Here is a 12,641-nt window from a genome sequence, read left to right on the forward strand (position 1 = left end):
ATAACTTCTTAATAATGGTTATCGCCATTTCTTTTTTTGACAGTGAACCTTTGCAAGTGTTGCCTTTAGGCAGTGTTTGTCTGGAAAATATCATATTAGGAGGCAGTGGTGGTTTGTTGGTTTTGTTCTGTCAAAATATCTTCAACATATGGTGATCCTATGAAGGAAAGCCCTCCAAAATGTCCCATTTGTGCCAGCCCTGCTCAGCTCTTGTAGGCTCAAGGCTGTAGCTTCCTTTATTCAATCAATCCATCTCTTATTTGGTCTTCCTTTTCTTCTACTTTTGACTTTCCCTAGCATGATTGTCTTCTCCAGGGAATCTTATCGTCCCATGATATACCCAAAGTACAACAGCTTCAGCTTTGTTATTTTCTTTTCTAGGGGAAGATCTGGCTTGATTTGATTGCAGACCCACTTGTTCATCCTTCTGTCAGTCCAGCGTCTTTGCAAAGCTCTCCTGGAGCATGGTATTTCAAACACATCGATTTTCTTCCTGTCAAGCTTTCTTCACTGTCCTCCTTTCATACCCATACACTGTGACTGGGAATACAATAATGTAGGTGATCTTGACTTAGGTCTCCAGTGAATCATCCTTACACTTGATCATCTTTTCTAGTTTCTTTATTGCTGTCCTTCCAAGTCTCAGTTGTCTTCTAATTCCTTGGCTGCAATCTCCCTTTGAATTGATGACTGAGTCACGGTATACAAAATCTTTCACAATTTCTTCATTGCTGACAGTGAAGTTGTCAGACACTAAGTTTTCTGTAGTCATGACTTTCATTTTCTTACTATTCAGCTGTAGTACTGTCTTTTGTCCATCACCATTAAAGATATCTATTCTCTTCTGTTCATGTGATCTTTACTCCTGGAAAGGGTGGATGCATTTTAGTCTAGGATCTCTGCTTTGATGGTTCTGCCTTGAGTAACCCTGCTAGGAGTGCAGCCCAAGGAGAGAGAGCTGAGAGCCCTCCCAGCTGGTTTTAGTTTCCTCTTTCACTCTCACACCCCTCAACATATTAAGGAATGCATCCAAAGGAGAGCTGTATTAGATTTATGTTTTATCAGGGTCCCAGGAAAAGTCATATTGTAAGGTTGAAAGAAGCCGATAGCTGGATTCAAGGTGGCTCAATAATATAAGAAACAAATGGCCATCAGAGGTAAAAAGGAGACATGCTTACCAAGTCAGGCAAGGATGAAAGAAATGTCAACCAAGAAGCACCCAGGATGGCTGACTTGGGCATGCTACTCTCAAAACAGTTATTGTGATGGAAAAATGGAAGACAACAGGCACACAACTTCCTTCAAGAATGGAGATATAACCATGACTGAAGAAACAACTGTAACGTTTTTGTGTATACATTTATCATTTTAGGAACTGTTTGCTTTTTATGTTATGGCTTTTTTCTGTATGTGCTCTGTTCCATCCCAGTCAGAAGTTTAACAGTTAAGTCAGAGTGTTGTCTCAGAAACTTCACAGAAGTTCACAGAGCCATGGTGACTGCAGAAGGAAGAAATGGGCAGGAAATTCAAATGAGTTCTGAAAATGGTTTTATTTGGATATAGGAGTAAGAATGCCTGCAAAAGAAAAAAATAAGTGGAACTGTAGAAAATCCAACATGTCAGATGAATGACTCAGGGATAGGAATGTACAACATTTGAAAGAGAAAGGTGGGAACAGGCTACTTTAAAGATGCAAAAATCTAAGGCAAATGGGCAAAATTCAAAGAGAGCAGGTTCAAAAAGAAAAGAACATGGAATTTGAGAAGAAGAATTCCAGAGTTCTGAAGCAAACAAAGCTGCTGTGAGTACAGAATTGAGTGATGCAACCATTATAATGAGATGTTACCAAGAAAAGCACTGAAGAAAATAGGGACAGTCTAGCTAGCTTATCCGGATGCATTTGTCCCTGGTTATTTTATTACCCTCTTGTTCATATAAATTTGTGTGCATTGTACTTGAGTATAAATTCAGAGCTGAAAAGCCTTCATTATTAGCATTTTTCTGGCTAGCCTTGGAAGGGAGGCAGCCTTTCTCCTGTCCCAAACTTTAGACATCTGATTGCCTAGCACACCATGCTCAGGGATCATTTAAGACCTGAGAGGACAGAAGATACCAATTTTCAAGCACTGTAGCATGCAGGAAAAGAATATTTCCACCTCACTTTAAGAGCACTGAGACAGAGTCATCACTATCACAGCCTCTATCTGATCTTCCAACTGGGGATGCAGTGTTGCAGTGCCTTTTGAATGATATCATCACTTGATGAAAACACATCTCCCACTTCCATTGTTACATATTGTAGACACACGTGCACACACCCAAGCTGCTCAGGTTTGGCTCTCTTACAGAGCTACGCAGGCAGTCCCAAACCTTTAAACACAAGAATGGAGTTCCTACAAACTGTGTAAGAGCTTTGGGTACAGCATGGAACAGCACTGTTTTACCTTCCCTGTGAACTGGATGGGAGAATTCAGGAAGTCAAAAGATGTGTATTGTCTGTGCATACTCTCCCAAGCCTAATTCCCAACACATCCATTTCTTGCAGTTAAGGATACTGCCAACTTGTCACAGCTAAGTCACAGGGAAGGGTGGTCAAGTAACCCAAGAAAAGTTATTCTTCCTCTGGTCTTAACTCTTCCCCTGCAAAGGGATAGTCCCCTTACAGTAGGTACCTTCTTCAATGCAGGTAAAGGCCACCATCCATGGATTGTGCTTTAGGTGTCCTGGTTCAATCTCTGGCCCTTCTTATGGAAAGGAGCAGAGAGCAGAAAATCCTGTGCCAGAGACCCTGGAAAGCTACTACCAGTCTGACCTGACAGACAACCTGTATTTCTCCCCTCCCCACAAGCCAGTATAAGCTGTTAGGTGCTCTATCCCTTTCAAAGTAACTTTGTAGGAAGGTTAATTTTGTTTAGAGGAAGCTCAGTTCAGCAGACCCGCCTCCCTCTTGTTTTCTTGCAGGCAGAATGTATTCAAATTTGGCAAAGATGCCATAGCCTGCTCCAATTACAGGAATGTGGAGTGGTGCCTGCCATCCCTCATTTATCAAAATTTGTAGGACTAAATACAAAAGCATGACATTTACTTGCCCTTGGAACATTTACTTCAGAGGAAATTAAAAACAGAAGGAGGGGACAAGGGTCAAGCTAGGTAAAAGCTACTTAAGACCCTTCATACATCACATTTTTCCAACTCAAGCACGCGTGTTTGCTTAACACAGGCATTCAGTAGCTCAGACTCTCAAAAGGTGGTTGGAAAAGTACACATACACCCCCTTTGGGATCCTGTTGTGTTGCATTGCACGCTTTAATAAGGCAGGTATTCATAGGTATGTCCAAAATGGTTTCACAAGAAGCGACTTACAAATCTGAAAGTCAGAGCAAGTGCACAGTAGTAAGTACCACTTTCCATGACTTATTGCTCACAGACATGCAGCTGCACTTGTGAACTGCATCCCTTGAAAATTATTTTATTCCAGTTGGGGAATGTGGATAAGATGAGGTGGTCTGAATGTAATTGGCTGTGGCTGGGAGTAAGACCCATTGAATATTCAGCGTAAACATGCACAGAACAATATGTGGTATTTGATGCATGGCAGATGTTTCAGAGGGGTTAGGTTTCACTTCATGCCATTACCAAATAATAAACATGCCCATGTGAACTCAGCTGTATTTCTGACAAGGGTGGTATGCAGAAAAGCAAGTCTCCAAAACCACTCAGTACATGTTCATGATGAATATCATTTCTGGAACACCTAGGTCCCACACAGATGACTATTTTACAATACATTTGAACCCCATGAAAAATAATATTCTTCCTTTAGCACTTGGCAGGATTGTCACAGATCATCAGCTTACATTGTGGCAGGTTCTGTCACTCCCTGCTAGTTTGGTCAGGCATGGAGTTGGCATAAAACAATGGCATCTAACCACCTGAACCAGCAACTGATTTCAGATGACCCACATTCAAGGACTGAGTAAAGGCTGAGTGCGGTTTTACAATCAAATGTGGGTTACTGTGTTATCTGGACCCAGTTGTGCTAATAAGCCTTTGCTTGACAACCACATGCAACCCATTAAAAGAACTCATTATCTCTTTTTGGGGTATGAACTGTGGGTTGTTCACCATGGTTTGTTATTTTGGTGTTATGCTCCAACAACAACCCACACTTAATTAACAACCCATACTCAAGCACCGAGTGTGAATTATCATGCTGTCTGAACTCAGTAATCATGTGATCTTCCCATTCTCAGTCCCAAACACTGCTTTCCCCAACCTGGTCATGCTGACTGGAGGTGATGGGAACTGTAGTCCAAAATGTAGTCCAAAACATCTGAAGGATGCCAGGTCAAGGAAGGCTGTCATAAAGATGCAGATATTGCAGTTTTGATTTTATTCTTGTTCATTAATGAGAGAGAAAAGAGGGATCTTGAGGGGGGGAACCCTCCTCACAATCAACTTCCACCCTGTCCCAGCTTTCTCTTCTGTTTCTCCTGATCATTATGAAAAGATTTTCACATTTTCCTCTGCCCCACACCTTCCTCAGGCATTGTGGTGCCAAATATAATATTGTAAAGCTGAACCAATCCTATGCTTACAATTTTTAAAAAGGAATTGTTTAAAAAGCCACCCAAGTGCTGCTGTTAATGCATTCTGGAGATTGGCTCAGTTTCCCTAATGAGCCACTGGAGAGCTTCATGCCGTCCTTGCTGTTCCAGTTCTGCCCCGATCACCTCTCTGCATCTTCTGTGGTAGTCATTCACCCAGTCGCACTAAGAGGTGGAGGAAAAAAGAAAAAGAATGGTCTGACAGGAAGAAAACAGAATGTACTTTCATCTCCAACCACCATGAATATCACTTGGGAAGGAAAGCCTGCTAGAAACCACAAATGGCCAGACTACGAGCAAAACTGGAATGCATGCTGTTAATGACTGGAGACATTCAAAAGCATCTAGGTGCAACTGTCTGGGGGCATGACTGGCTCTTGCCCAATGGCATGCTGAAGAACAGGTGAGACTTGCAACCAAATGTTAAAGGGTAGGATGGTCCTGCTCACTGTTCCAGTCAGTCAACCAGTCATGACCTCCCATCTGCCATGATTTTTCAATGAAGCATGAAGAGGCATGGGTTGCTGCTCTTCCACAGAATTCCTAAATATGGCCTTCCATAAATCAACATCAGTTACTTGAAACAAAGAATGCCCCATGAGTCTGAGTTCCTCCACAGAAAATTATAGTGTTCTTCAAGTCACACTACCTGTAAACAAGGTGTTCCAAAAGGCTTGGACTATTTGGCTGTGATGACAAAACATACAGCAGCAATGCCAAGAAACCTTTGAGGATCTCTGGATTCTATTTGTTCTATGAGTCACCATTTTAATATGCTATATACACAGATATATAGCACAAAGGCATTTTAAATATATAAAAGCAGCAAATATATTCTTGTCACTGCTTGCATAAAGCAAGGTTCTGTGATTTATATCTAATCTATTGGAAGTTTGATTTGTTAGGTTGGCTTTTGTGTCTGCTATAAATTTTGTTTTGAATTCCAAGCTTAACAGCATTAAATCTTTGCTGTGAAAAAATGGGGCATGAGTGCTGCATTGAGAAATGCTCCTGCTCAGCTACAGTCAACCAGCCATACCTTCTTTCCACGATACTCTATTCCATTCTACCATGGAACTAGCCACAGGGTTTTGCATTTCTGTGCCCCAGCACTGAGTCAGCATTCTGTACCCACTGAGCAAGCTCAGTATTCACTGGGCTGTTTTGAAGTGTCCCCTTATGTTTCTTTTTTTCTAAAGAATCTCGTGTACTTCTGCAAATCCTGGAGTTCCCCCAAGCCTGCTTGTGCACGTTTGGTGCTCTTTTGGCTACTTACTGTGGAAATGAGCTTAGTTTTAATACATGCTAGGAAAGGGGAATGTGTGGATCTCCAAATGCTGTTGCACTGCAATTCCCATCACCCCTTACCACTGGCCACACTGGCAAAGGCTGATCAGAGTCGCAGTCCAACAGCACTCCAGTGTTCTGAAATACAGGATATTCATGTGTAGTAAGTTTTGTAGTATTTTGTATGAAAAAAGAAAGAAAATTTCATGGAAATTTGACACCTCTGTGAAAAGCAGTATATAAATAAGAGCAATAAATAAATCTATTCTAGAACTGCTACTCTGAATGAGAGAATTTCAGCTGAGCTGAATTCCATAGCTTAGATAAGATGCTGGAACCTATGAATACATCACTACACAACCGGCTCAGTGGCAAAAATCCAGAATTCCTCCTGATATGTTCAATTCCTGAAAGGTCTGCAATTATGGAAGTTTTATCCATCCACCCTTGTAATATACCTTCCTAGTAACTACTGTGATGCTCATACTACCTTCTAGTCAAATGTGGTAACAGATATGACTACGGCAACACCGGCTGTAGGCAGTGTTGAGATGAGTCCCAAAATGGTGGGGGGGGGGGAATGAGAAAGTCACAGTTTCATTGAGAAAGGCTTGAGAAATGAGAAAGGCTTGAGAAAGTCACAGTTTCATTTTTTAGCCCCTCTTACCTCTTTCTGAGTCAGCAAAGGAACATGTATCATTTTGGTCTGTATTGGAACCAAGGTCAAAGGTTCAAAAGTCAAACTTCCTCTGTTGCTGAAGTTATACTGTGGAGGTGAGAAATTATGTTTGTTACTGGAGAAAGTTGCTTGCCAAACAAGGAAGGGTATTTTTTCCCTACTGATTTCCCATAAAGAGTAGAGAGAAATAGTTTTGAGAGCTATATTAATACCTCACTTATCCCTTTAGAGAACTGCTTTTGGGGTGCAAGTAGTAATTTAGAATTCTTCACCTTTATAAGAACTTCTCAACAGAGTAAACTGCCATGAAAGTAAGCAGATGGGTGGATTAGGGAACAGTGGTGTTCAGGCCACATTACACAAAAGTTTTGAGCAGCCATGTCTAACTTTCCACTAATTAAGTGAATAAAAACTTCCAAGAAACCTTCATTATGTAAATATATCCCTGTTAAAATGAAACCTTTTATATTCTTGTTGACATGCAACAAGCATGGTCTGCACTTTCTTAGGTCCGTGTAGAAACAAGCATCCCTCAGCAGAAAGCAACAAGTTCCACCCTGAACAAAACAGTATCAGCTAAGCTATTTTTCACACCCTGTGCTATTACCACTCTTTTGAGTTTAGCTTGTAAATGTTCCACCTCAAAGATCTCACATTCAAAGTCACTGCAAGGTAGCAGCAATGCCTTCTTGAGAACACCAAAGAACCACTCACCTTAGTTTTAGCAGGAACAACAATGACAACGTTTTCTATTCGGATCCCAAAAGAACCATCCTCATAATAACCAGGTTCTGCAAAGACAAAGAGTGATCCCGCAAAAAATCTTGCAGAAGGCAAACTTCTTAATTCAAGTTTTAAAAAGTTATAGTAAACTCCAGCTTCACTGTTTAGCATCCTGAAGACTTTGGAGTACAACGAGATAAGGAAGGTTCCATTTCCCACCCAAACATACATGTATGTATCTTTCAAAGTGAAAGGCAACAAGGATTTCTATTATGGCTTGATATGAAAGCCATTTTGCTGAAGCTGGACCAATTAATGCTATGGTGTGCAAGCACCTACAGGGACACAGCCCAAGTGCTTGAATGTTAGCATTGCGTGAAAGCACCGGAAAAATTACAAAGTGGACAAGAAACAAAGTGTCTGAATACAGATGCCACACAATTTAGGTCTTAGTGCCCACAGGTTGAACTGGCGAGTTGCAGCCATACTGATTAAGTCCTATTATAATTATACTATCAATTTACTTAAGTAATATTGCACTTCCTTTCTGAGCCCATAAAATATACAGCCAAAAGGCTTACAGTGCCTACAGTTTTTGTATCATCAATATGCCAGAAGTCAAAAAGGAGGAGACAATTGCTGTAATAGCTTCCAGACTATGAGTACATTACCATCAGAAACAATCATTCCAGCTTCCAGGGGTTCATCTGCAAAGGTTTTATAGCTAATGCCACAAGGACCTTCATGGACATTGAGGAAAGCACCAACTCCATGTCCTGTACCATGCAGGTAATCTAAGCCTTGATCCCAGAGGGCAGACCGGGCAAAGGAGTCCAAGAGGTGACCTACAAGTCACAAGAGGAAGTAACAGAAGGACAACAGATCAAAAACTTGGAGTTTTGATCTTTGATCTATCTTTGCTCTTACTATATCCCAATCAAGGAAATGACAAGCTCCTAAAATGGCAGACTGAAAATACAAACACCCTCTTTCCTTTAGAATATTTTCTTTCCTGTACTCTTAAAGTCCCAGTACAATGACCCCCAACTCTAATCCCTCTTAAGATAGTTGTAACCAACTAGTCCCACTATTTATGTATATGTTGTTTTAAATGTGGATAAAAAAGCCCAATGACTCAAGAAAAAGCCCAAGCCAACAAATGGGCCTTCAGAGCTTTCCAAAAGTCCTAAAAGGGTAGAGTCTGAAAGATCCTAGATGGCAACATGAGGTTCAAACAGGAGAGAGAGCGCTTGCCCTGACTGGCCAAGGTTTACCTATCTCCTGTCTCTCCTTGGAAATACACTCAAGGAGGACAAAACTGAATAGCAGAGGTGGTTACAGTATTATTTTAAGCAGTTACTTCAACAGAAGAGAAGGAAAGCAACCAACCTTTGGTTCCATTTGGGAACACTGCTGCACTGACAGCTATGTGGCCCTTCAGCACATAGGTAAAACACTCCTGCAAAGAAAAGCAACACTAAATTAAAACAAAGGGTGGCAATGTAAGGGTACTTGCAGCCTGGAATAAGTACATGAAAACTTCTGAGTTACAATCTGCTAATACACATGACACTGCAGCTTCTACTGATGAAAGATCCCAGTTCATCAGCTTGTCTCCCAAAGGGTTGGAGAGAATAAAGGTCAGTTTCTAGCAACACCAACAGCTTTTTTATTCAGCCTCTGTATGGACTACATCACTGACATCTCCAGTAGCCCCAATATACATTAGCATCCAGAGCTTTTGTATCCAGCCTGGGGAAAATGGTGCATCAATAACCAAAAAATATTAGGGCATCTTTGGCAATAACAGCTAAATAATTTGGAGACCATGCCCCAAAGAAACATAGTCCAATCTGTTTAAAACCAGACGCTCAAATAGTCTGCCAGACAGATGATTCAAAGGAAGCAAAAAACTGGTTAACATGTCTGGGTTTTGTTTGAGAATACTACTTTTTCCTAGCCAAAACTGTCGCTCTGTCATGAAAGAAGTAAAATATCTCTTTTCCTTCCTCTTTATTTAGCTATGATTTGAATCCTACATTGCAGGTATTTCAGACCAAATCAATAATCAACAAATGTTTATTTTAAAAAACCATGTCCATCCCCTCAGAATTGTCATAAAGACTGAAGAGACAACAGCCAAGGGGAAACTGCTGCCAAAAATACTCCAGGCAGAGATTACACTATATGATGGTCTAGAATATCATACATGAAATGGAGAAATGTTCCTGTTGGGCACCAGAAATCCGTTGGCTCTGTAACCACCTTGATCAGATGAACACACAGACAGGCTTGGACCAATACATAAATGCTGGCGTAAATGTCGGACAGTCCAATAGTACTTACTGGAAAACGACACACTCAGAAGAAGCAAAACACTAAGTACAAGGCAGCTGCACAGGGCCTGGCAGTGACAGGGTGAACTTCAGAAGCAACCACATTCAGGTCAGTGGCTTTCCCCAGGCCCTAAAGATTGCCTCTACACTACCACTGGCTTTCTTCTGCCACAGACTGCAGCCGCCTCTCAAGAAACTGCCCCTCCCCTTTTCAGATGTGGTTGCCAAAAAAGTGCTATTTTGAGCTGCACTGATAGAAACCATGTGAAATACTAGATCCAAATCACATGCAGTGCTAGTGCTCCTCTACTCAGCACAGGTTAGGCCTCATCTTGAGTGCTTTGTCCAGCTCTGGGCATCACAGGTTAAGAAAGATGCAGGCAAACTGTGAAAAGTTCAGAGGAGGACAGTAAAGATGATCAGGGGACTGAAACAAAGGAAAGACTGAAAAAGCCGGGCCTGTTTAGCCTTGGGAAGAGAAGCTCAAGGGGATATGTGGTATCACTCTTCAAGAACACGAAAGGCTCACACAGAAGGGCCAGGATCTCTACTCAGTCATTCCAGCGTGTATGACACAGGATAATGTGTCCTTCCTCAAATTATAGGAAGCCAGATTCCAGCTGAACATCAGGAAAAACTTCCTGTTAGAGCACTATGACAAGATGCAGCTGGACAACCATCTGTTACAGATGCTTTACCTTGAAATCCTGCACTGAGCAGGGGATTGGGCATAATGGCCTTACTGGCCCCTTTCAATGCTACCATTCTGTAATTCTCTGGTTCGAAGACTAGCTGCTATTAACCAGTCACATCCTCTGGTCTTAAAGTGCAGGCTCAGTTTCAGCTGAGATACTTGATCATTTCACAGCCTGCCATATTAAATGAAATTTTCAAGCGCACCCACTTACTACACTTATTGCTTCTTTCAAAAGCCACCCTCCCTAAAGATATGAATTCTTGCATACCTTTTCATAATCTGATGGAGTGCCAAAATGCATAGTCCTTGTCACATCGGTGGTTCCATCCCTGGGAGAGAAAAAGAGAGGGAGAGATGAGAAGGAAACACTCTAAAAAAACATTAAACAGGCAAACATACATTTCATTTCTCTCTAACATGTGGCCAGAGGATTACAGCCCTCAACACTGGCCAGGGCAGGTGGGAGTTGCAGTTTCTAAGCAGCATCTGGATGGCTACAGAATTTTCTTGTACAGCCTAATGAAAGATGATATTTCACCAACTTTTTCAAATGGTGTTAATACAGTGGATAAGAATCTGCAGGAATAGGTACTGCTGGACTTGAGAACTTCAGGCACCTCCAATATTCCTGAAATACAAGGTTGCCATAGTATTGATGAAAAAGAGTACTGGGTAAATAGATTGTTTCATGGAGACACACAGATACTTCTGTGTCTTTGTTAGAGTTTGGAGGAAAGTTGCACCACTTAACACAAAGAACACCAGGACTTTCTTTTGGAAACTAAACTGCAGGAATAGATATCCCCTGAAAAAAGTGGTGGGCCTTAAGCTATCTTCTTTCTGGACCAACTGCAGGATGGGGAAGTGTCTCATAGGTGGAAGGCACTTGGAAGTATCAGGTCCACATATTAAGTCCAGAGCATTCCCTTGTCAAGAAGGAGATCTACAGCCCACACTTTCTGGGGCACCTACCTTTGTGGGGAGGTGGGGGATTCTCATTTGCCCATGCATTCCAACTGACTGCTAGGCACTTAACAGCTGTCGGTTACATGCAGCCTCACCTCATTAGTCTGTTATCATTTGACAACTGTAACTGACAAGGCAACAGACTAAGCAAGACTATATATATTGGAAGGACAGAAGAGCACACTTGCAGAGCTTGAAAACAGCAATTTTTTAAAAAAGAAATTACTAACACAATTGTGCACGTTTCTCAAACCAAGTGAAAAAAATGGCATATCAGCAACTACCACTCCAATGTGCCACTGGCTGTCACTGATGGAGGCATGGACAAGATCACGAACAATGGCAAGAAGTTTCTGCCCCTCTTGCCAAGCCACAACCCACAATGGATCTGTCTGCCATGTTTGGAATCCGTCCTTCTAGCATCTGTGGACTTTGTCCTGTGGTCGGCCCAGTAATGGAAAATGAACCGAACTGAGAGGAAGTCTGCAAACTCTCACAAAATAAAGGTTGTGCAATGAGGAACCTCCTTCTGCATCATGTGCAACAGCACAAATGGCTGCTGCACGTGGCATGGAAGAGGGCGCTGTCCGAGCAGTGGTTGTGCAGGGCCTCATTCCTGGCAACCCACAGGCGAAGAACCGTCTTCTGCATCAGAGGCAGAGGCATCAATGGCTGCTGCAGGCAGCATGGAGGAGGGATGCAGGTTGCTCAGCCTGAGGCTCCATTCCTGGCATGCGCTCCCCAAATGCTGGGCATGCTTCCCAGCAACCCAGCATCCAGGGCACTGCAAAGTGGACTCAAGTCTGGGGAGCGGAGCCCAGGGGATCCTATGGATTCCCATCCTTAAACAGAGTCCTCGCCCGTACCTAATTGTGAGTTCAACCACCACTAAAACAATCTATGGGTTTCCAGAGTAGTTTGCTCATAGAAATTAAGCCACTATGCAGAAACTGTGCTGGGTCTGGATAGCACAATAACTCACTGTGACTAGTTATTCATAATAGGCTGTTATATTGTAAGAACCAAGTCACTGACAGACATTCACTGAGCAGATGAAGTAATAGCTCATTGAGAAGCAGGCTTTATGATACCTTTATGCTGGTTTCTGATAGTTTCACACCTCTTGCATTTATATTATTTTTAATATATGAATTAAAGGTTGTGAATACATGTTTTGAAGTTATAATAAACACACATATATAGTTAACATAACTTTTGTAAACTGCCAAGAGGATCTTGTTGGTGGACAGTATAAAAGAAAAGAGATGATTTATGAGCAAATGGGCTATTTTCACTATGTTTTGAAAAAGAAAGTTGAATTTAAGGTACAAGCTTCTGTTAGGATG

General features: G+C 41.8%; 1 protein-coding gene across 2 annotated transcripts in view; it reads right to left on the minus strand.

Moving 5' to 3' along the window:
• Positions 1 to 1,531: 1,531 nt before the first annotated feature.
• XPNPEP1 (X-prolyl aminopeptidase 1) overlaps positions 1,532 to 12,641 on the minus strand; it is a 46,157-nt gene continuing 35,047 nt past the window's right edge. For both annotated transcript variants that reach the window (XM_044438324.1, XM_044438317.1), the window contains exons 15-20: positions 10,598 to 10,658; positions 8,686 to 8,755; positions 7,968 to 8,141; positions 7,288 to 7,364; positions 6,562 to 6,660; positions 1,532 to 4,772 (exon numbers count right to left, since the gene is read on the minus strand). In XM_044438324.1, the coding sequence (XP_044294259.1) occupies positions 4,644 to 4,772; positions 6,562 to 6,660; positions 7,288 to 7,364; positions 7,968 to 8,141; positions 8,686 to 8,755; positions 10,598 to 10,658 (610 nt within the window). In that variant the 3' untranslated portion in view covers positions 1,532 to 4,643. The remainder of the gene's footprint in view (positions 4,773 to 6,561; positions 6,661 to 7,287; positions 7,365 to 7,967; positions 8,142 to 8,685; positions 8,756 to 10,597; positions 10,659 to 12,641) is intronic.

This window comes from Varanus komodoensis, unplaced genomic scaffold (genome assembly GCF_004798865.1).
Source record: "Varanus komodoensis strain SLA01 unplaced genomic scaffold, ASM479886v1 scaffold1, whole genome shotgun sequence".
Classification (NCBI taxonomy): domain Eukaryota; kingdom Metazoa; phylum Chordata; class Lepidosauria; order Squamata; family Varanidae; genus Varanus; species Varanus komodoensis.